Raw genomic sequence first — 24961 nt, 5'->3', positions numbered from 1 at the left:
CCAGTCCCCTGGGCATAAAAACACTTTGTGTGCCAGTCAAAATGCAGTGGCATATTGCTTCTTGCCCTGTGTGTTGGGGGGTGGGGGTGGCTACTCCTGCTCTTTGCATGGGATCACACTATCTCTCCTTGCTGGAGACCGAATGGAAATTCTGATGCTGAAAACGAAACTCATGGGCTAAAGGCAGAGCTGGTGTAAACAAGCAAAATCAGTAATAAGTTCAAGGCAGGCGGCTGCCCAACGTTTCTTTCAAAATCCGGCAACCTAGCAATCATCTGTGGTCTTCATGTTCCGGGTTATAATGGCCTGCTTTCCTTTTAATTGCACTCCCAGTGCTTTCTTTGACAGGATCCTTAAGCAATTTACAAATACAAGGAATTAATCCTTTCAGTACCCAGGAGTGAACATTAAATTACAAAGGTAACAATTACCTTAGTCTGGCAGATGAACTGCGGGAACAAGAGCACCTTCTCCTGTACATGTGACATCTATACAAACAGCATGGGAGCCAGATGGCGCCTGACTTTAACCCATACAACTTCTGTTTTTGAGGGACAACTAGCTGTGGCTTTCAGCTTTATGTTTTTCGTCAGCTTTGCTCCTGACAGTTTGACAAACACATATGCATAGATAAATCTGTTTTTAAAAAATACTTTGATCCTGAATGTTTGACCACCCCTCCCAAACACACATGCATAGATAAATCTATCAGAGAATCTTTTTTCTCCAGCAGAGATAAGATTATGGAAAATGGTTTGGCATTTCAGGTGGTTAAAGACAAAAAAGTAGGAGCAACATTAAACAGTTGCCAATTCTATGCCCTGTGGGGTAGAGTGGTCTGATCCAGCTGGCTTGTTCTTATGTTCTTATTATGTTCTTAGAGTGCTAAATTGCAGCATTGCAATCAAAGCTCTGCTCAACCTGAGTTCAATCCCGAGGGAAGTCGGTTTCAAGTAGCCAGCTCAAGGTTTACTCAGCCTTCCACCTTTCTGAGGTCAGGAAATGAATACTCTGCTTGCTTGGGGTAAAATGTAGGCAACTAGGAAAGGCAATGGCAAACCGCGCTGTAAACGTAGTCTGCCTAGTAAATGTTGTGTTGTGATGTGATGTCATCCCATGGGTCAGAAATGTCCCGGTTGCACAAGGGATTACCTTGACCTTTAATTCTATTTAGCACTTGTTTATCTCACCTTTTCTCTAAGGAAGGCATATGCAGTTCTCCCTCACCTGTTTTCTGCTCTCTGTATCAAAAGTCTGGCAATCACATGTACTGAAAGTGCATTCTCCCATTAACTGTGGTGGCCATGTTGCTTGAACAAAGGTTGCCTGTGTGCCTTGACTGCACATCTTCCCTGTGGACAAACTGACCTCTGGGTTTTTTAGGGATCTGGGTCATGCATATGTAACCTCAGCTTGTGGGTTCTGTGGGGCAGTACTTGGAAGGAGTTGCAAAGAACCAGATTTAAACAAAACAGTTTACTTCTCTTTACAATTAACATTAAACATCAACATTTAACATTACAATTCAAGGTCCTGTTCAGGTTGCATTTCAAGTCCTTCTAGTTACAGTCTACTGATATTGCCAAGTCCAAATTCTTCTTTGCAAGTGGGTTGGCTCCTGAAGACTCCAAGGGCTTGATGAACAGAATGCAACATGATGAAGGTTTCCAGGAGAACTCTCACCCATTACAACCACAAAAAGAAACCCTGAAACAATAAACTCCAACATTTACAACATAGCAAAAACAAACAACTACCTTCCCAGTAGTTCCCATTAATATTGCAGTTTACCTTAACAAGGTGTTAAGGGCTTATAGAAATCAAGGTCCGAGTCTGGTAGCCTTGTCTTCTCCGAAGAGCTCTGCAGCCTTTATGAGTCTCCACCCCCTTACTGGTTCAACCCATTCTGGGCATGGGGGTTACACATACACAAACATGTGCAAAATACATCAATAACCTTTGTTCAGATGACTACATATTGGGAACCTTGTGAGTAGTGCTCACTCCTGTAGGCATGTTTGCTGGGCTGCTGACATGCATGGCTGTCATGTCTGAAAAGAGCTAATGACACAGAGTAACTAACCCAAGTCATCTTGTAAGTTTCAAAATTTGTGTGGGTGTCCCAGATCCTTTTCCAGCATGCCAACTGCTGTACCAATTGACTGTTCAGAAGTTTTTCAGACTGTCAGCAAAGGGGTTTCTTACAGTTTCTTATTTAATACCCCTACACAGAGGTTGTAGCCCATACAGGTGTTGTATTCTGTTTCCTATTTCTTACCCCTACTACGAATGATTAACTGCAGGTTGTCTTCACCTCTGTAGTCTGCTTTCCACAACCACTGAAGAAGCAACTGCATCTTCCTTGGGCCACTTCAAACCAGAAATATGGCTTCCTTGGGAAAGAGCTGGTCAGATACTTACTTCAAACAGGTCAGTAAAAACTTTACCAATCTGACAAAGATAACTTACAAAGCGACCATGTATTGAGTCAGACCTTCAGTCTCTTCTTTTGCTGTGCTAGCTTTCAATGCCTCTGGCATCTAAGGCAGTGAACGACCTAATGGGTTTAACTGGAGGTAATGGAGCTTGCTCTACCATTGAGCTGATACCTCCAGTTACATCCATTTCTGACTCAATTCATGGTAGATTTGCAAATTATTGTATCAGACTGGCACAGTAAAGCAAACTGTATATGCCCTCCGCATTAGGTTATTAATAGAACCAACACCCTGTGCTGGCGGGGAGGGCAGTTCCAGAAATATAAGAAAAGCACAGAAGTGGGCTCTGCTTTGCAAAGTAACTCCACTCTTGACTGTTGAAATCTATGGGCTTAGACTGGAGTAGCTTACTACAGGATCACACTGTAAATCTGGCTAAAGGGAGTTTTGTAGTGCTTTAAAAAGACATGTATAGTGGAATAAGCTTTTTGAATTCATGTATATATAAAAATCATTTCTAGACCCTGAGAAGTTTTTCTTCTGTTTATTGGTATCTCCTTTCGGCACTTCAAGATTCCTTTTTGCATCCCCTTTTAGACATTTCCACAGTCATCATGATACAGCTTCTAGTGATGAATCTGGGACATGTAAAATCCTAGCATACATGTTAAATGAGTAAGTCTCTAGCTGTCACAAAGAATTCAAAAAGCAATCAAAATAAATCATGCTCACTAATCTTGGTTATGTAAATAAAACCTGTATAAACTGCATTTAGTATGTATTCAAGGTTTCAGACACCCTAAAAGACCAGCACTGCCAGGACACAAACAAATATTGGTGGAGTCCCTGTCACCTCTGATAAAAAGGAACTCTGATAGCAGGAACGGGAAGATGTGCTGCTGGAGATTTTGGAGAGCTACTGCCAGGCAAAGGGCCCAACTCAACATAAGGGCAAGACCTCCTGTATGACAGAGGGAACCTTGACTCTCAAAAGCTTAGATTCTGGAAATATTATTAGTCTTTAAAATGGATGCTACTGGACTCGAATCTTGCTGTTCTACTGCAGGCCATCTCAGTGACCCACCTAAAACATAAGATAGCTCTAAATCTAAATGGTTCTGAAAAAGAGTGAGTGGATTCAAATTAGAATCGTAGAATCATAGAGTTGGAAGAGACCACAAGGACCATCAAGTCCAACCCCCTGCCATACAAAGCACTCCTGACATATGTTCATCCAGCCTCTGTTTAAAAACCTCCAAAGAAGACTAAGGGCGTTTTCCCACTCACCTCGCCTCCACCTTGCTGTGCGCTTCTCTCAGCGCGCATCATTTGTGGCTTCCTCACGGGCACCGTTGCAAAGGGCGCCGTTGCAAAGAACGCCTGCAATGACGCGCGCTGAGGGGGTGCGACAGCAGCAGCATCGGGGCGGCTGCATTGTCGCCGCCCCTGTAGTGGGGAGACGCGGGGGACCCCACGCTACTTGCGCGCAGCAAAAGGTAAGTGGGAAAACGCCCTACAATTGGAATGCTACAAGGAAAAGCCATAAGAACATCAGAAGAGCCCTGCTGGATCAGACCAGCAGTCTACCTAGTCCGGCATCCTGTTTCACATATCAGCCAACCATTTGCTCTAAAGGACAATAGGGCATAGAGGCCAAGGCCTTTCCCTGATGTTGTCTCCCAGCACCAGTATTCTGAGGTTTGCTGCATCCGGATATTGATTTTCCCTTTACTCACCTTGGCTAGTAGCCACTAATGGACTTCTCCATGAATCTGTCTCATCCCCCTTTGAAGCTAACTGTGCTTGTGGCCATCACTACTTCCATTGACTGTGAATTCCACCATTTCATTACTCATTGAGATAAGAAGCATTTCCTTTTGACCTATACCAATAGCCCATCCATTTTATCAGGCAGGACAGACTAGAAAAGGGAGGAAAAAAGCTCTCTCTATTCATTTCCTCCACCCCATGCAAAATTTTGTAAACTTCTATCATGTCCCTTTGACATATTTTTTCTAGACAGTAAAATCCCAGACGGATGGGAAAAAACCTGGCAAATGAATGACAGTCAACCCAACATCTATGAAGAATGACTCAGTTGTGAGCTCTATTAAAAAAGAGAGCAAGAATAAAAGAAAGTTCGCTAACCAAAGCCGCTGATTTGCACAGTCTCTATTGATGCAGAAAAAAGGTGACGGGAATAGTGTTATTGTACTTCTGTGGCTGCTCACCCCGATGCTACATATAATTAAATGATATTTTAAGTATCTCATTGTTGCTCCGACCATGTGAGAGAGAGTGTGTGTGTGGGGGGTGGTGGGGGATGGACGGGATGTCTTCATTGTTTAGAACAGCCTTTTCCCCAATGAACTTAAAGGAGAGTCCAAATTGGCTTAAGAGGTAGCTCTGATTTCTGAGCTGTTTGTTTCTTACACCTGGGTTAGCCCCTTAGGAAGAGCTATTTGTAACTACTTCTGTTGACATCCTCTCCGGTCTGACCTCACCATTATTGTAGTCACATCAGTACTATCAATCACAACCTCAAAACAAAAAGCTACATCGTAGTTTTTATTAAGCCAAAGCCATACAAGTTTTCAGAACTCTGCTTAAGTCTGGAGGTTACCCCCCAGAAAAGGTTAGGAAATGAGAGAAGACCAATTAGGAAGTGGTCTCAAGACTTCTGTGCCCCCCTCCCAGTTAGTGGTGCTTAGTGATGGGACACAGAAAACAAATGGGTTTGAGTCCACTAGCACCTCAGAGACCAACAAGAGTTTAAGGGGGCAAACTCTAGAGCAGGGCCTGATGGGAATTGTAGTCCATGAACGTCTGGAGGGCCAGAGTTGGACACCCCTGCTGTAGAGATGCAAAGTTCCCTTCATCAAACACAGTGGAACAGAAATTGAAATGTATGTATGTATGTATGTATTAGATTTTTATACTACCTCTCCCCTGTTGGGCTCAAAGCAGTTTCCAACAAGTTCAAATACAACTTCAATGAGTAAATACAATAAAATCCAGACTCAAATCATCTGTCTGTCTACTATATATATTCAATGCCATCAAAAAGCTTTAGGTTTGTTAAATTAATTTTAAAATAAAAAAGAAAGAGGGGTGAAAAGGGTGAAGGAAGGGAAGGTCAAAGATGGTAACCATGGCTGCCTCAACCGCAGGCCTGGCAAAACAGCTCCATTCTGCAGGCCCTGCAGAACTGCATCAGATCCTGCAGGGCTCCAGCCCCACCAGGCAGAGCGCTCCACCAGGCTGGAACCAGGGCCAAAAATGCCCTGGCCCTGACTGAGGCAACCTTGACTTCCCTGGGGCCAGGGACTACAAGTGAATGCATCTCGGTATAATAACAAGCATGCTGCTAGCGAAACAGGTATTTAAGATATTTTAAAAGAAGGTAACATCTCTGTCCTTTGATCCTAGTCAGAAGGTAGAAGGGGTGTTGCAAAGAATGCTTGTAAAGGATGCAAAAGTACAAGTAAGGTCAAGGTTGCCGGGTAGGGTTGCCAGTTGAAAAACTCCTAGACATTTGGGGATGGAGCCTCAGGAGAACAGGGACCTCAGTGGGGTATAATGCCATAAAGTCACTCCTCAAAAGCATATATTCTCTCCAGCGGAACTGATCTCTGTAGCCCGGAGATCAGCAGTAATTCTGGGGGATCCTCAAGTCCCACCTGGCATTCCTAGTAAAATGCTTGTTGTAAAAAGCTTAATTCAAGCTTGAGGTTAGAACGCTTTGCAAGCATTCTTTATAACACCCTTCCCACCTTCCGACTGGGATGAAAGGAATGAGGTCTCCATTTTTACTGTACTGCGTCTGATGAAGGGAACTTTGACTCTCACAAGCTTCCACTCTGAAACTCCAGTTGGTCCCTAAGGTATTACTGGAGGTAAATTTGACTGTTCTACTGCAAACCAGCATGGTTACTCTCTGAAGCTATTTTAATGGAAACCAGTGAGTTGCTGTGCAAAGTACTACTGGTTGCACTCGTTGCAATGCATACTATTTGCATGCTTAGAAAACCTTCCCACCTCTCCAGTGCTTTGAGGAAATAAAAATAATTTTTGACATATGTTGGCCTGTAGCACGTCAGTGAATGAAATGCTCCATACATCGTAGCTGGTTCTCTGTCCTCCCTGCTGGGCCTTCTTCCTCTCTCCTCCTGTATGTGGATGTACTTCAGGGGTCTGTTCTGTCTCAGGCACCGGCCTGTGAGGTTCTTTCTTTCCTAGCAAGAGGAGAAATAGGTGGTGGCATTAGCTGTAGCAAAAGGACAGGTAAGCAAGCTCACCTGCCTCCTTGCTGTTGCTGTCACTGCTTTCCACTGGGAAAAGTGCCTTGCTCCTGAGTACCTGAGACAGAAATGGCAACCAGGTGTAGGATGGTTCCACAACAATAGTAGAAGGAAGGAGGAGGTACAATTGATGGAGCAGCCAGCCAGTGACTTCAGCAAATATGAAATATTCAGTTTGCTTATTCTGCCACAAGTCAGGAGGATTGTAGATCCAGTGTAGTGTAGTGGTTAAGAGTGCTGAACTAGGATCTAGGAGACCCAGGTTCGAATCCCCACTTGAGCCATGGAAGCTTGCTGAATGACCTTGGGTCTACCACACTCTCTTAACCTAACCTGCCTCACAGGGATAAAATGGAGGCGAGGAGAACCATGTAAGCTGTTTTGGATCCCTTTTGGGGAGAAAGGTGCAGTAAAAATGAGATGAGTACATTAAAAAGAGAACTCCCAGCATACAAAATAATCCCCAGACGTCTTCTTTTTTAAACGGGTCTTTCTTTTTCCGTGTGGGTTGCACACTCATCAGACAGGACTGATTGGCTGTAGCCTCTTCTCAAGCATATGAATAAATATCAAAGGGGTTGCTGCCAAAAAAGCTGGGAGGTCCTGAAATCTGAACCGATCTTGAGCCCTTGAGGTTGCAGTGTCTGGTTTGGAAGACAGACAAAGCTACTGCAGGGAGTAGCATATGGAAAGCTAGTCACATAGGAATGGGGGTCTCTATCTTATTCCCACTAAATGCCATTTCCTTGTGTGCATCAGTTGACATACCTTGTCTGATACTTTGTTTTGCATTTTTCCTGACGTTTGTTATCCCAGCCCTTGTTCATGGCTTATCAGATGTCACACGCTGTTCGACTGGGTTACTTTACTTCTTGTTATCTGCCTTGAATCTCAGTGAGAAAGCCAGGCTATATAATTACATTAATAACAGAAGGAAAATAAATAAATACTATTCTCAGGCTGTTTTCCCCCCTTCCCTCCAGCCATCAGTCAGTCAATCATTTGTTACTGTCATGGATGAACAGAATAAAACATACATTAACAGAATATGTACACTAACAGAGTACAAATATATGTGAGCGTGTGTGTTTTCTGTCTTGGCTTCTGAGAAGCGCAGGGTGATCCCCTACTCTGTCTATGCAATTCAACACCCACAGGTTGCACTTGGTGCTACAGAAATCGTAAACATGGAGTCTTATCTTTGCATCCTTCTTTTCCCAGAAAGATATGACGAGAGAGTTCCCCCTTATAACAGACACTGGTTTAGTAGCTGAAGGTAGCAGGCCAGGTTGCTCAAGGATGGAATATATGGACTTTGCTCAAGAAGGAAGTGTTTAAACGGAATACTGCCTGAGGGGCAATGGAGTGTGTCAGCTTTTGACTCACTTCCAAGATTATGCATCAATCCCCGCCGGTCCCCAGAAAGACACTTGTTTCCAATGAGTCACACAGCAAATGTGGGTCATGAGTGGTATGATGGGAAAGCTGGCAAAAAAAAGTGGGGAGGGGGGAAGGATTGCACTTTGATGAGCTAGAGAATTTTGACACTCCTGCGTATGGCACAGGATGCCATAAAGGTACCTAGACCCTGTACCTATTTTCTACAGTCTCTTCATGCAGCACACATAACCTTTTTATGGTGCAGATATGAGATGTTTTCAGGGTCAACCAATACACTGTGCAGACCTTCTGTGTCTTGAATTCCAGACATGTTGCTATTATGTGTTCTCAAAAACAGCCACAGAGGGGCTTGATACAAATCAGAGCCACAGTGTGGGGAAAATGCATGGGTGCTGCTTCTCGGTCCATTTTGGCTGCAAAAAGCCATTGTGACGTTGGTTGGCTGCAATGGTGCTGTTGGTAGGGACTCCAGGAGGGCATTTGCTTGGTCCTCTGGTAGGGTTACATTAAACAGATCAGCAAATATATACAGTCAAACCAATACTAAAAAATCTGAGGCCAGCCAAGCCTAAGAAACATGGACTGTATATATAGTGACACAAGGCAATGAACTAATTGGTATATGCAATTAGTTTGAGTATAAAGTCAATAGATAATTAATACACCGTTCATAAAGATTATTCATAAAGATATATTGTGATTATATTATAAGTAATATGCAACTGGATATAAAAGTAATAACAAAACATACAATGAGGGCACTTGGGCAACCTAAGGGACTGTACTTATTGACAAATACTCAAAAGCATTGTATAAGATGTCATAAACATTGTACATAAGGCAAGAAACCTATAACATTCATATTGCGTTCCAATAAATTGAAAGAGTCAGTATCACCAATATTCAATGAGTAGAAAATATTAAAACAAATTGTGGTAGTAGACAGCAGCAGCTCCAGCAGGTGGATGAAGACACCACGGCGACAGCAGCCACATTCGCAGAACGCGTTGCGCGCTAGTCCACGTTTTCAACAGAAATTTCTTCAGTGCGTTCAGGTAAATGTAGTAGAAATAGAGATTGAATTCTCTTCTTGTGTGTTTAGCTAATGCCAGTCTCAAGGTGGTGGCTGGAGATCCTCCTGAATTACACTTGGTTTCCAGGTTTCAGAGATCAGCTTCCCTGGAGAAAATGGCTGCTTTGGAAGGTGACATTAGACTCTTTGGCATTAGGCCTCATTGAAGTTCTACCCCCTCCCCAAACCCCACCATCCCCAGAATCCACCTGCGAAAGATGTTAGCCTTATCCCTGGCCTGTGTGGTACCCAATTAGGTAATGGACCAGCTGTGCTGCTGTTGCTCTGGCAACGTGATGCTATTGCTGTAGTACCCCTCAAGACCTGGCTACTCAAGTAGCATCACAAATGCTGTCTAAATAATATGATGATAACAATGATTATTATCATGATCATTATTAGACACCTGACTTCATTGTATCACATTCATCTTTGTGTTGAGAACTTTCCTTTGTCTTTGAAAAAATTACTTTAAAAATTCACCTTTGAGTGATCCACTCAGTTACTGGAGAATGCGTAGCTTTGTAATGGGTGACATGTTAAAACGGATTCATTATTAACTTGATGGATGGTAGGAGAGAAAAAAGAGAAAAAAAGATAATGCCATGTAAAACTCAGTGGTTTCCTGTTCACAAAGGCATTTGCACGGCTTTATTTTGTAACAGACAGCAGTACCAAAATGACAGTTCTGTTAAACAAAGAATTTTTCCTCTACCCCAGACCAGCCTGAAGTAGAACATCTACTTATTAGCTACACAAGGCAGAAAAGCAATTGTACCACTTTACAGGGCTCATGTGCCTCTGTTTCACCTTCCTCTCCAGGTGAACTCTTGCCAAATGCCTGTTCTTTTCTTATAACAGGCACAGGCAATTAATGAAGATAGTTTCAAAGGTTAACCATGTTTGTTGGCTGTAGAAAAGCTAGATTTGTGTCCAGTAGCACCTTAGAAACAAAAAGGATGGGGGTTTTTTTGAGGGGGTATAAGTTTTCAAGAATCTAATGGCCAAACTCCCACTGAAAATTTAATCTAGATACAACCAAGTTTCAAAAGAATCGGCACCTTTTCATCCAGGCTCCAACATCCTCACTCCAGCATGTTTCCAGTGAAGACATCTAGGCCTGCCCCCCCGGGGGGGAAGGGTGCCTGCTGTCAGGGGTGCAATTGTTAAGCTAGCAGCACCAAAAATTCAGAGTATCTTTAGGAGACCCTCCTGATAATACCACCCAGGCTTGGTCATTTATAATTTCCTCAGGATATTTATATTTGTAAGACTGTAAATGTTCTTGTAAAGTTTTGTATTGTTTCTAGCATTATTTTGTATCATTCTTGTAGTATGTAAATCTTTAAGAATTAAAAAAGAAAAGACAACAGAGATCAGTCCCCCTTTAGAAAATGGCTGCTTTGGAGGATGGTCTCTATGGCATTATAACCTGCTGAGGCCCCTCTGTTCCATAAATTCCATCCGCCTAGGCTCTTCCCACAAATCTCCAGGTATTTCCTGTTAAGGGGTGCGGTACTGAAGCAGGGTTCACACCCCAGATAGGAGAGGTGCGCAACACTCACACTGGAACACACAGCAGGAACTGAGGCGCACACAGCTATATCAGCTTCCCAGAAGGGGTCATTCTTTATTAGGTTCACAGCAATGTTGCTCTCTCTGACAAAGTGCTTCACCAGACGGCAAGAAGACAAGAGTCTCACAGTACATAGCACACTGCTGCATTATATGCATTCCATCCACCAATCAGAATACCTTTCCAATTAGCTCCAGAAAGAGGCTGTCATACAGAGGTGCTCATATGACACCTGTCATTTAGATTTTGTAGATCAGACATTTGTCCTGACATTTCCTACTTCCAAGTTGGAAACCCTATGAAGGGTTGGGATGCACATCTCACAGTATACAGTTCTTAGCCCCTAAATACACCACCCACCTCTGATACTAGATGTAACAAGGACCTGATCAAATCACATTTTCCTTATCCTTGGGTTTCCTTTTATTTTTTTTCCTTTGTATCTTCAGCTACTTTCTCCATTGTGTGGCTTCTGAAAAGCCACACTTTTGTTTTGCTTTTGGGGATGTGAATGGTGATGGTGGGCCTTTTTCCTTGTCTTTTTTTTTTCAAATTTGCAAGCTAGTATAGGTAGCCCAGTTTCACTTCTTTGCTGACAGGTACAGGACCGTCCAGCTGGCTGCTGGAAGGAGTGATTGGCAAAGGTAGCATATGAAACCTTGGAATCAGACAGACAGCGGTGAATGAATCTGACAGCGTTGCAATTGGAGAGGGGAAAAACGCATCAAGAATGTACATTGAGCACCAGCAGAGGAATGTGACTAGCTTCGATGTATGACAGAAACATCTCATTTATGCATTATTTATTCTTACCCCCTTTGACTCTTAAAAAAGGTGGTATAAAATAAATCCAAAAATACTATACTTTAACCTTCCATGTATGAAATGCACAACATATGAAATAGCCATGAATCTAATCTTGAGCAGGTGGTTATGCTATCCCATATGAACGTATTTTAAACTTATTTTTTATTCTTAGCAGATCGTACTTCTTAATCTTCCATTTGGTGACACTTCACTTAACAATATCCAGTTGATTTAAATATATATATATATATCTTTTGGACTGCTGCCTAAGTACATGTGCAAATAGTTTAGTGCTTTGTTGAAGATGAATCTACTCCCAGGATTCCTTTTGTAATCTTTTATTTATGGCTCACAGAAATGTTAAGTTCAAAAAGAAAAGAAGCAGATGTACATTATATTGTTGCATGTAGTCTGCTGGGATTACTAGACCCCACAAATTTTAATGCTAAATTTGTGTAAAAGGGAAAATCGTTCTTGAAGATCTTCGTCTATACCGACGTGCTTAATAATTTATTCTTCTTGTTTTTATCCACCGGCAGAAAAGGTACAGTTGACTGCCGATGATTATTTTATATACCCAAAGAACAATTGGGCCAAATGCTATTCTTTCATATGGTCATTAATGTTCTTTCTCATATACCGAAGGTTAGCCATGAGATAGGTTCAAAGAGAAATGCATTAAAAAAACACCTTTTTTGGGTACAGTCAAGTCACAGCTGACTTCTGACAACGGTTTTTAAGGAAAGATACATTAAAAGGTGGTTTGTCATTGCCTGCTTCTGCGTTACCTTACCTCCCTGGTATCTTTCGAGGTCTCCCATACAAATACTTGCCAGGGTCGAGGCTGAGAGTCAAGGCTGGATCTAGGAGTGGAGGGTGGGGAGCAGAGGCCCCAGGCAATAGGCAGAGGGAGGGTTGTTGCTGGAGATGCGGGAAGCTCAGTTGTCCAGCAGGGATGGCTCGTTCTGCACTGTGTGTGCCCCATTCCCTGATTAGACTGCCGCTAGGAGGTGGGAGAGGCTCTACTGCCCAGCGGAGATGGCTCATTCTGCAGCCTGCACGCCCTGTCCCCAATTAGTTTGCTGCTAGGAAGTAGGGGAGGCTCAATTGCAAGGAAGAGATGGCAGTGAACATGCCCTGTTCCCCCAGTTAGACTGTCATGCACATACTTAGGCCACACAGTGGTCAGGTCTGGTTCTAAAGTCAGCACAAAGAATTCACAGTGATAGGCCAAGGTCAGGATAAAGTAATCAGCACAAACACACACAGTGGCGAACAGACACAGTGCTCCAATACAACCTCCCCTTTCCCACCCTCTTTTAAACAGGACAATGCTCAGTCAGCTGGAGATGCCATGCATCTGGTTTTTGTATCAGCCCTGCTTCTGTAAGCACTCCTCTCCGTTGTTGAGGCAGGGATGCTGCAGCGCGTTACACTTCCTTCCCTGCAGGTCATTGTGCAGCCATCTTCAGTGATGCTCGTGTTGGAATTTGGTTGAATATGGATCAGCCCAGCCCTGTGTGTGAGTGCAGTAAAGAAGCTCTTCCAAAACAAGCATATGCAAAAAGGAAAACTTGCATTTATTTCAAGAACTTAGGGTCACAAGCATTGTTCCAGGTGAAAAGTAGATAGATAGAAACCTTATACTAAAGAGATAACTTTCCCTATCACAAGTGGGCATTCTAAAACGTCATCACATATGTGCAAGTAAGATCTGCTTCTGTGGGAAAGCCCCAGCAGAAGCAGGTAGCCATTACCGTTGTGCTCGGTGCAAAAAGAAGAAGAAAGAAAATGGCTGCACTGCAGCCCAGAGGTGGGACCCAGCAGGTTCTCCCCAGTTCCCGAGAGTGGGTTACTAATTATTTGTGTGTGCCGAGAGAGGGTTACTAATTGGGTCTGCTTTTCCGTTAGAAATTCCATTAGGTCCAAAAATCATAAAGTCCTGTTGTTTCCTATGTGGCTGGTTAGCTTAAGGTGTTGTATTACCTCCGAAGTTACAAGCCTAAGTTTTAGAAATGGTAAAGTTCCTTGTTTAAGGAAAGTATCCTTCTTTTGATTTCTAGAAACAAAATTAAGTATTTGAAAGTATTAAGTATTTGACAGGCAGTCAATTAGAGGAGAAGTAGTTGTTTCTGTTGGCTGTAGATGATAGGACTTGCTATAATGAGTTTAAATTATGGACAGAAAGATACCAGCTGGAAATTAGGAACTTTTTTTTACAGTAAGAGTTTTCTACAGTAACAGAGAAATTATTAATGCCCTCACTGAATGCCCCACACTTCCATCAAGTTCCTCACCATCCCCATTGGCGCTACGCCACTGTTTGAATCCCACCACCATGGGAACCTGTTACTAAAATGTTTGGATCTCACCACTGGCTGCAGGGTGAAAAAGAAGGAGTTGGTGGACGGACCCTATATATGGAGAGCAAACAATAGAACAGCTTAAAGATACACAGTGCCCCCCATTGTCCAGGCATGCAGAAGTCGCTTATTCCAAAAAGTGGTGCCAGCCTCTAGGTGGGACCTGGGGATTACCCTCCAAATTTTCTCTAGGCCCACTGATCCCTGTAGTTTGGAGATGGGTGGTAACTCCAGAGGATCCCCGGGTCCCACCTGGAGGCTGGCATTCCTATCCATAAGCTTTATTTGCTTGACTGATTTACACCACTACAAGGGCATATGGATCAGCTGCCCACACTCATTCACTTTTCAGCCGCCTCCCAACTCCACAGCACCACCAGCTTAACAGCCCAATATCTGGCCCTGCCCTGCCTGCTTAGCCTTCTGACCTCAATCAGATCTCAGCCCTTCCATTCACACAGCTGCTGTGGATGTCAGATGGCCACACCGGCACACCTTGCCATTGCTGTCTGAGGCTACACCTTGCCCACTGGTGGACCTTGGTCTTATTTTCCATCCTTCCCTTCTATCATGTAGCCTGGCATTTGCTCCTCCATCCATCTGTCTCTTGACCCAATTCAGACCCACAGTGGCTCCTTCTGGCCAGAGGACTGTTTGATCAGAATAATTTTAGACTGTTCAGTGTTTGTTTAAAACTGTTTAAAGCAGCAGTGGCGTAGAAGGTTAAAAATGATCTTTTAGGTAGGCGTAGGAGCAGCAGTGGCGTAGGAGGTTAAGGGCTCGTGTGTCTAATCTGGAGGAACCGGGTTTGATTCCCAGCTCTGCCGCCTGAGCCGTGGAGGCTTATCTGGGGAGTTCAGATTAGCCTGTACACTCCTACACATGCCAGCTGAGTGACCTTGGGCTAGTCACAGCTTCTCGGAGCTCTCTCAGCCCCACCTACCTCACAGGGTGTTTGTTGTGAGGGGGGAAGGGCAAGGAGATTGTAAGCCCCTTCTCCTCCTCCTCCTCCTTCTGCTGCTGCTGCTGCACCGGCTTGTTTAGCTTGATTGTTCTAGTTGTAATTCTTTGGAGAGTCTGCACAATAATATACTAAATAAATAAATGCACTGAACCCCTCCACTATCTGAATCACTATCTGAGAGAGTTCGGAGAGGATAGTGACTGGGCCACAGTCACCCAGTAGGCTTCATGTGCAGGAGCGGGGAAACAAATCCAGCTCACCAGATGAGAGTCTACTGCTCATGTGGAGGAGTGGGGAAACAAACCCAGTTCTCCAGATCGGAGTCCAACTGCTCTGAACCACTATACCACACTGCCTCTCAAGACATGGGCCCTTTCCCCACCTACCGATTACGTGGCGTCAGCATTGCCCCAAATAGCGCATATCCGAAGCTGGGTAATTCTCTCACCGAAGTCCCGATGGCGAATCTAGCCTGACTTCATGTTTGTCTTCTTCAGCGGCTATCAGTTGACGCTGAAGAAAAAACGGGCATCTTTCTGACTGCTCCTGATTGGTGAGCTGGGCAGTGGGGAACATCACAACCGGCGGAAATCGGCCGCTACCAGAGGTAGCCATTGCAAACGGCAGCGGGAAAGGCCCATGGACTCTAGTTCATGAACTTTTGTGGTTGAATAAGAAAAATTTAAGGTGCCAGAACACTAGGGTGCTGGGGGGATAACATGGGGGAATGGAATCATATGCGCTGCCTTGGAGGAAGGTGTGTGGGCAAGCCGCTGATTGCCTCCCATACCACCCCCACCCCCATATATATACAATCCTAATGGACTGTTATTTGCTGTGCCTGTTCCCCTCCCAGGGGATTAGAGTTTTTCTGGGTTGCCATCCAATGCTAAGTTTTCTGCTGGTTTCTTGTTGTTTGTATTTTAAATTAATTCTATTTTAATAGTTAGCTATGATTTTTATTTGTTCTATCTTTTGTACACCAGGGTGGGCAGTATAGTAAATCAAATAATATAAATAAATAAACCTTGCTCCCAGTCCAAAGTTTCTTCTGCTCCGCCCCAACCATTTTCCTGCATTCCCAACAAGGATCTAGTGACAACTTAAAGACTAACAAGTTTTTTATTCTAATAAACTACTGTGGAGTAGAGCCATTTGCTAAAATATAACGTCGTTGGGGCCACAAGGCTGCGTTCATTGCTTCAGACTATAGCACAGTGATCCCCCCCCCACCACTATGGCTGTGGCCTTCGCGTCGTCTCGTTGCTAAGCAACTACTGGGAGGGTGATGGAAGCGGGACCGGTGTAAGGGCAAAGGGGCCTCGACTTGCCCCACTCCAAAATGTCCGCCTACGGGCCGTAACGCGGGAGTTGGGAATCACGAGGAAAAGGGGTTTGGCGCAGGCGTGTTGAAGGCGGCGCTGTCAGCCCGGCCGGCTACGCAGGGCTACCGGTGCTCCTGGCTGGCGCCGAGGTGAGGGCTTCCCGGGCTCTGCCCGGCGGGCAGCAAGGAGCGTCCCTCTCCCCTCCCTCCGAAGATGGCGACCCACTTGCTCCCATGCGTCGTGGACGGAGGCACAGGGTGAGTTGCAAGCGGAGCCGGGCTCCCTGTCTTTGCAATGGCATCGCCCTATTGCTGTCTTGCTGGGACCCTTCATGCTCTCGTCTCATCGTCCCTCTCCACCCCGCTTTTCCTTCCTTTACCCTGAGAAGCCCAAACTGGCCCCTTCTCTCCCCATGCAGCATGAGTCATGCTCCCCAAAACTGGCACAGAGGGACCAACAAGAGAAGAGAGTGTGTGGGTGCATGGGTGGGTGTCTCTCCCTTGCCACAGTTCTGACACCTCCACGCTGATCTTCTCCTTATCAAGAAGAATTCAGCCTTGTACCAGCTCTTGGCGTTCAAAAGGGAGTTTTCTCTTCCTTTACTCACCCCATTACATGTCAAATGGCTTTGCTTGACTTTCCCTTCTACCTTAATTAATTAGTTAAATTTCTATATAGCCCCTCCTCTTGTGGTTAGGTCGTGTATAGTCTTTTGAAGGAGTCACTTTGGGCATAATGACTCGTTTGTTCTGGCTGGATTGGGCCCCCCTGGGTGGGACAGGCTGGATGCTTTAAGGACAGCCAGCTCATCTTATTATTTTACACCCCAACCCCCATCCTGTTCATTCTCAGAGGTGGGGTTTAGCAGGTTCTCTCAGATTCCCGAGAGTAGGTTACTAATTATTTGTGTGTGCCAAGAGGGGGTTACTAGTTGGTGATTTTGCCACGTGATTTTTGCCTTAGTTACGCCCCTCCTCCGCTCCTCAGCAGTAGTGCACAGAACTTAAAACAATGTTTACAGGATTCAGATGGCCAGGAATCAGCTTTCACCAGCATGGCCAATTGGCCATGCTGACAGAGGCTGATGGGAATTGTAGTTCCTGAACATCTGGAGAGCCGCAGGTTCCCTACCCCTGGTCTAGCAGGAGGTACACCGGTGTGCATAGCAGCCTGCGCCTGCGTGCATTCGTTTCCCGGCCAAGCGGCTGCGTCCCTCCCAGGAATGCCACGCCCCTGGAATGCCCAGCCACGCCCCGCCGTGCCCCGCCCAACCCCATTGGCGCTATGCCACTGTTTGAATCCCACCACCATGGGAACCTGTTTCTAAAATTTTTGGATCCCACCACTGTTCATTCTCCACTACCTTAGTAAGCCACCCTGCCACCTTGCCTTTCTTTCCCTCTTCTTACAAAGAGGTTGAAGTGGTCCTAGACTGGCTGTGGCATTAGGATGTTGGATCATCATCTTTTCCATCCTTGAGGAGTAACATCTTTTTGTGTATCTCTTGTTCTTTACTCATGATTCTGGCCATTGTTGATACAGCTTCCCAATGACCCACAATGCCATTTCCCTTCACTTTCAGAACTTTGGGACTTCTTTCTCTTTCTCACATAGGTACATAACAAATCCTGGGTCTGAACAGGAGCTAGGATTTGTATGTAGCTTTCTATCAGTATGTCCATACAGAGCAACCTGTGCTGATTTCATGACCCCAGAGCCAGCATGGTGAGAGATTAAGAGCGATGGACTGTAATGTGGAGGACCGAGTTTGATTTTCCACTCCTCCACATGAAGCCTGCTGGGTGACCTTGGGCTAGTCACAGTTCTCTCAGAACTCTCATTCCCACCTACCTCACAAGCTGTCTGTTGTGGAGAAGGAAAGGGAAGGAACTTGTAAGCTGCTTTGAGACTCCTTATGGTTGAGAAAAGTGGGGTATAAATCCAAACTCTTCTTGTTCTCTCTGGCTTGTGTTGTGGAGCCATCCCCCAAAATACACAGCTCTGCCCGTTCTCTGCCTTTGATCTAACGTCTCTAAAACCACTCCACTGGAACACTTTCTATATTATTAATACATTATTGGCACCAGCTGCCAAGGATGGTCGGCTGTGGCTGATCACAGTGGCCTGTCTTACTACCAGTATTTGCATTTCCCAAATTTTGATGTGCTGTCATGAATACTCAGGAAACAGCCATCAGGACTGTGGTGACTTAAAAAAAAACATATTGAAGAAGGCACCCTGCCCCCATGTTTTTGCCATCTTGTGGGGTTGTCACTGATGCTTTGTTCAAAGTTTTGAGTGGATGAAGATTGATAAGAAGTGAATTGTTAGAAGTAGGAACTGCTCTGCAAGTGCTCTGCGGTGTTGCAGATTTATCTTCCCCATTCTCCTCCCCCCATATTTGAGTAATGACAAGAGTAGAAGAAACAGAGGGTAAAAATGCAGGTTTGTTTAAGAAATCCACTTTCTTAATCAGGTTTGAACCCACCTGAATTAGATCAATTCTTGCTTCTATTCTTCTTTCTTGCATAAGCAGGTAACGGAATAAAAGGTTATACTGACGAGGGCAAAGGTTTATGCTCAAGTGCTCTAGAGACAAGACTATATTTATTGGGCTTGAGTGACAGGCGGGTAGACTGTGCACACAATGAGAAATTCCCTCCCAGTAAAAAGAACTTAACAATAGAACGCATCTCTGATTAAAGAGAAATGGACACGCATTCCTATGAGAGTCTCCAGGTTGAGTTGGGATAGCTGTCTCTTGAACACGAAACTTACGATTTCTTGTATTGTCCATAGCGTTGAGAATGTGACTGCTAAGGCCCCTTCCATCTTTATGATTCTTTGAGTTATCCTTTCTTTGGGAGGCCACATCTACCAGAATGAAAGTTTATTGATGTTTTCAGTTGGCCATACTACGTATGTACTGGTGCACTTCAAGATCATATTTAGACTTTGGTAGTTGTGTGAGTGCTAGGAAACAGGTTAGCCAGATAGAGGGGTGGTGTGCCATCTACGAAGGAATCTGTCAGTGGGCTCAGAATGCAGCTTCAGTTCAGAAGGAAAGTTGAGGATTTTTTAGTTCACATGGTCTCAAAAATCAATCTGCAAAATATTGGATTAGTATGGTTGGTTCCTGTAATCACAGGTTAAGTACATCATCTTTTATTTGGAATAACTTGCCTTCATTTGCATTGTCAGGATATAGCAGCTGGTTGTATGTGGGGGCTATTGAGCAATGCCACACCTTCTGAAATCTTCTCTTGTATACGCCACTGAGGAACACCCATTATTCAGTGGAAGCTTGCTGGGTGATCTTGGGCCAATGTTCCATGAACAACTCCAATTTCGGCCAGGGTTGTTGTGAGAGTAAAGTGGAGGAGAGAATCATGTCAGCAGGTGTGGGGAGAAAGGTGGGGTAAACAGTAAACAAATACGTATATTTTAAAAAATATCTGGTATTTGGACGACTCACAGTCCAAACAGGACAGTTTGGGTTGGTGGTATGCAGAACTAATTAAACCATTTTGTTTTGAATAGGAGAAATAACAGTAAATCTACACAATGTTTCAATTAAAAGTAATGGATTTTGTTCTTGTCGAGATTATTGCCTTGACTTGGATGGCCCAGGCTAACCTGATCCTGGTAGATCTTGGAAGCTAAGAAGGTCAGCCCTGGTTAATATTTGGATGGGAGGGAGACCGCCAATGAAGTCTAGGGTTACTATGTAGAAGGCAGCAGTGGCTCACCATCTCTGTTCTTATCTTGCCTTGAAAACCCAACAGGGTCACCATACGTTGGCTGCAACTGGATGGCATTTTGTACCATCGGAAAGGTGCAGAAATAATTTCAGAGTTTGTGTCAGCATCTAACATCTGACTCATGCAAGTTGATTCCCCAGTAAGGTTATTAGACTGTCAGGTGCCAAAAGATTTTCTTTGTCACCAGCTGACTAATACAGCAGCCTCTTTGGATCATGACGACATGAAATCTAGCTACAAAGCTATTGTGCATGAGCTCTTATTCCATATTGGAGTGTTTATCCCAAATTATGCTGAATTGATGGAGAGAATATAGTTGTAGACCCTTCTTACTCTCTCTTTAACCTGAATTGTTCAAAAGGCTGTATGGGGATTAGTAATGTATTTTGTAGCAAGCCTGCTAGACAAGGCAGACAAGAATTTCAGCAAAAAGCAAAAGCTAGGATTTTGACCTAGGTGCAGGTGCAGGTAGAACTGTTCCAGCACTGTATTGATAAAAAAACATGACATTTTGAATCTTTGGATTTGCAAGCAGCTTCTTTATAGGACATATGGCACAAGAACCTGAAAAATGCTTGTTAAGTCTGGGCTTCAAGTGAATTGAAATGGAGACCAAATCCTGCATGCTACTATATTTATTACAGTTACATTTTAGAAAAAAATATGTGAAACCTAGAAATGAAGATGAAAGGGTAAAACAGAAGTATGAACTTCTGTAATGCGAGCTACCAAGTCTGTTTAAAGAAAGCTTAATTTCTCTTAAATGGTGGACTGCTGGAGCAGCAGTGGCATAGTGGAACAGCAGTGGCGTAGTGGCTAAGAGCAGTGGCTAAGAGCAGGTGCACTCTGATCTGGAGGAACCAGGTTTGATTCCCAGCTCTGCCGCTTATAAATTGTGGAGGCCTCTATCTGGGGAATTCAGGATTAGCCTGTACTACACTCCCAATAATACACACCAGCAGGGTGACCTTTAGTCTAGGTCACAGCTTTTCGAGCTCTCTCAGCCCTAAACTCTTTTTTTTTTTTCTTCTAACTGACCATGGCAAAACTTTTGATTTCTTTTTCCCATTTATGTTGCAAATCTTAGCTGGACAAATCACAGTCTTTGATTGGACGTTCCCGACATTCTTAAAGGCTTGGATCACAGTGGTGATGCACATTCAGTTTCCCTCCTGTTAGTTCTAGAAGGGAAAAAAGATAGGTCTTTCCCCCATGTCTAGGACTAACTGCAATGGCTAAGGGCTGACTCTTCCACATATTGGGTCAATGTACCTAGTCTGGGAAGTTCCATGCAAGGAAATTAATTTCCAGGTGCTTGTGGGCCTGATTTGGATTGGGGTCATGGCTCATTGGGAAAGGGGGCCTGTTTTCCTCCCAGGTTTCCTGACCTTGAATGACCCCGGGAAACTACAATTTGCCCCATTGGAGAGATGGATCTGTAGGCATTGGTGTCTGTAGGTTACTACAATGGAGCAATTAGCTTCTTGGGATGATTTGAGGTAAGGAATTGCAGGGTATAGGGGAAATAAAAATGATCTTTTAGGTAGGCGTAGGAGCGGGCATGTGGCGAGGGAGGTTGGCGGCCTCGTGCATTCCCACCGGAGGAACCGGGTTTGATTCCCCCCAGCCTCTGCCGCCTCTGAGCCGTGTGAGGCAAGGCTTATCTGGGGAGTTCAGATTAGCCTGTACACTCCCTACACATCTTCACGTTACCAGGCTGAGCGGACCTTGGGCTAGTCACAGCTTCTCGGACAGCTCTCGGAGTTTCTCTGTTCCCAACCTACCTCTACAGGGTGTTTGTTGTGAGGGGGGAAGGGCAAGGAGATTGTAAGCCCCTTCTCATTCCATGGTGCAGGATGAGAAAGGGGGACATAACCAAACTCTTCTTTGTGGCTTTGCCTGCTATTTAGGACCTTTTTTATAAGCTTCAAAACCAACCACCCCTCAAATAAGCTTCTCTTGAAAACGTTTCTTAATCCCCTATGTAGCCATGTGCTTGAGGTTTTCCCTCAAATCCTTTGCAAATAATGCTTTCTTTAACAGGTACGGTTCTGTGGTGTTTGCCCGTACACGGTTCGTTTGCCTCCCCTTAGGGATGCATGAGAGAGTTCGCTCCCAGCCTCAATTCCACAATACATAATAACCAATTATCAAAATCATAGTGATTGCCACAGTCCTCGTCAAGCCCCAAGCACTCTCCGGATGTGAGCCCTGTAGTTGTGAGCAGAGTATATGCTAATAGAACATGTGTGCGTATCATCTGTGGAATCCAAAATTGTTTTGATAACTGCTTAACTGTTTAATCAACGGTTGCTTATTCTACAGCTAAAATCCCCAGGTCCCAACTGGAATATTTTTTCCCCTTCAGCTGGCAGTTTGCATATACATACAACACATCTTAAAATATGTCAGTGTTGTCCTTGAATTAACTGGTTTGCTAATACAGCTTTATGGAAATATCTGTAAACTGCCTTTCTATTTTGAAGAGCCTCCCAAAGAGGCAGACACATTTGAACCCAAACAAATCCAGAATTGGGTTAAACCTGCAGAGCAGTAAACAAACCCAAGATTTGGGTCTGCAATTGAAAGATGCAGTGAGGAACTTAGATGTCAGGAATCCGCTAGAAACACAGCTGGCCGCAGTTTAAGCCATATGTATTTTCTCCCCTGCTGCTGCGACAAGTTTCTTTGGTGATCAGTTTACATGTTGACCTGGATTTCCACATGGGACAGGGTGAGCTATTTTAAGACACTTTGGGATGCTTGTGTGGTATTAAAATGAAATGAATGTTCTTTAAGAGGGCAATCTTCGTATCTTCAACCACTGTTTGTCCTTCAGCAAGGTGGAAGTTTCCCAGCCTTTACAGCAATCTCTTGATGGACTTCACAGTCAGATGACTTCTTTAAGAGTGAAATCGAGCAGTTTGCAGTAAATACAAGAGCCAAACTATTCTCAAGATGTAGGCAGTGTGCCATAAATACTTATGTAAGCTTTAAAGGCAATGACCAGACTACATTTTAAATTGTGTGGTGAGACAGCTATCAGGGAATAAAAAACGAAGGGAAGGAGATCCAACCTTCAATGCATTGGGTAGCCAAAAACGTGAGGAAAACAAACCCAATATGAACAAAATACAGAAATTAATACAGAAAGTTAAAGATTAATACAGAAATTAATAGAATATAGAGCAATAAAATTGAAGATTTAAAACAATGGCGACTACATAAGGCACCTTCCTCTTGTGTAGTACAATTAATGATCAGGTAGTAACAATACACAGAAGGATGTCATACAAATCACTTTCAGATGACTAGACCAAACACAGTAACCCCCAGTCTTTTTCCAGCCATTAAAGCCTTCCTAAGTGGTCACTAATGAACTGCTACACTCTGTTGATCTATTCATTATGTGAGTGCTGTCAAATTGCAACTGAGTTATGGTGACCCCAGCCAAGGGGCTTTCAGAACAAGTGAGAGGTAGAGATGGTTCACCATTGCCTTCCTCTGCAGAACCTCCCTTGGTGTTCTACCATCCAAGTACCGACCACTCCGGGTTTCCAAGGCTGTACCATGCCACCTCCTACCCAGAGGTGGGATCCAGCAGGTTCTCACCAGTTCCCAAGAGAGGGTTACTACCTCATTTTGTGTGTGCCTTCCAGAGGGTTTCATTTACTCAAACTGGGTGGGTCTGCGTTTTCCGCTAGAAATTCCACACATGTGGGTCCAAAAAATCATAAAAGTCCTGTTGTTTCCTATGTGGTTGGTTATTAGCTTAAGGTAGAAAAAAACTGGATAATTCTCCTGTTGGCTGTTTTAAAAAAACATGTTTTAGAAATATGGTAAAGTTCCTTGTTTAAGGAAAGTATCCTTCTTTTGATTTCTAGAAACAAAATTAAGTATTTGAAAGTATTAAGTATTTGACAGGCAGTCAATTAGAGGAGAAGTAGTTGTTTCTATTGGCAGTAGACGATAGGACTTGCTATAATGAGTTTAAATTATGGACAGAAAGATACCAGCTGGAAATTAGGCACTTTTTTTTTACAGTAAGAGTTTTTTACAGTAACAGAGAAATTATTAATGCCCCGCCCCGTCATGCCCCGCCCAGCCCCATTGGCGCTACGCCACTGTTTGAATCCCACCACCATGGGAACCCGTTACTAAAAAAATTTGATCCCACCACTGCTCCTACCTATCTATTGCATAGAGTAAAATGGTCCTGATCAGGTGCAGAAAGAATCCTAAAAATAAAGAGTATAAATTTTAAAAGACTGGTCCCAGTGAAAATAATTAATAAAATTTTGTTCTGAAAATCCACCATGACTATTTGTACAATTCCAAAACTTGTTTTATTTATGCCTCACCTTTTCCCCCAGTGGCTTACAGAATTCTCCTCTCTTCCATTTTATCAATTTTATCCTGAAACATCCTTGTGAGGTAGGTTAGGCCAAGTTGAACGTATGTGATTGGCTGAAGGTTACCCAGTGAGCGTATGTGACATGAGTGGGAATTCACATCCTGTTCTCCCATATTCTGATCCAACCCTCTAACTTTGGAACATGTGAATTGGCTCTTGCCGTACGACTAAATTGTAAATAGCCTGGTTTCCCTCGGTAACTGAGAATTGCCTTTGAAAATTTGCAGGAGTTGCTTCTTTCCTTCCTTTGGGGAAGTTTTGAACAGGTGAACTGGGCAAGGTTGTGGCAGACTTGCTTGCGTAGCTGGCACATATCTCACTCTCTGTCTACTGGGAAACAAGAAAATGGTTTGTTAGATGTAGCGATGGCCTTGACAGAATTCGATTCCTGATTGGCTGCCTCCCTTGGGACTCCCATTTCCTCTCCTATCAATCAAAACTGTTCTGCTGTTAACATTTTAGAGGGCAAGAGTCATTTATTCTAAGGAGTAGATGTGGGGAAAAGCTGTTCTTATTTTCACCATTGTTATTTAGAAAAG

At 44.0% G+C, this 24961-nt stretch overlaps 1 protein-coding gene across 2 annotated transcripts in view; it reads left to right on the top strand.

Moving 5' to 3' along the window:
* The first annotated feature begins 16351 nt into the window (after nucleotides 1-16351).
* Nucleotides 16352-24961, top strand: part of ACTR3B (actin related protein 3B) — a 32996-nt gene continuing 24386 nt past the window's right edge. For both annotated transcript variants that reach the window (XM_048511496.1, XM_048511497.1), the window contains exon 1: nucleotides 16352-16504. In XM_048511496.1, the coding sequence (XP_048367453.1) occupies nucleotides 16461-16504 (44 nt within the window). In that variant the 5' untranslated portion in view covers nucleotides 16352-16460. The remainder of the gene's footprint in view (nucleotides 16505-24961) is intronic.

The sequence above is a fragment of the Sphaerodactylus townsendi genome, linkage group LG11 (assembly GCF_021028975.2).
Source record: "Sphaerodactylus townsendi isolate TG3544 linkage group LG11, MPM_Stown_v2.3, whole genome shotgun sequence".
In the NCBI taxonomy this organism is placed as follows: domain Eukaryota; kingdom Metazoa; phylum Chordata; class Lepidosauria; order Squamata; family Sphaerodactylidae; genus Sphaerodactylus; species Sphaerodactylus townsendi.
The sequence above is the reverse complement of the archived record's forward strand: the minus strand, read 5'-3'. Positions and strand labels throughout refer to the sequence as shown.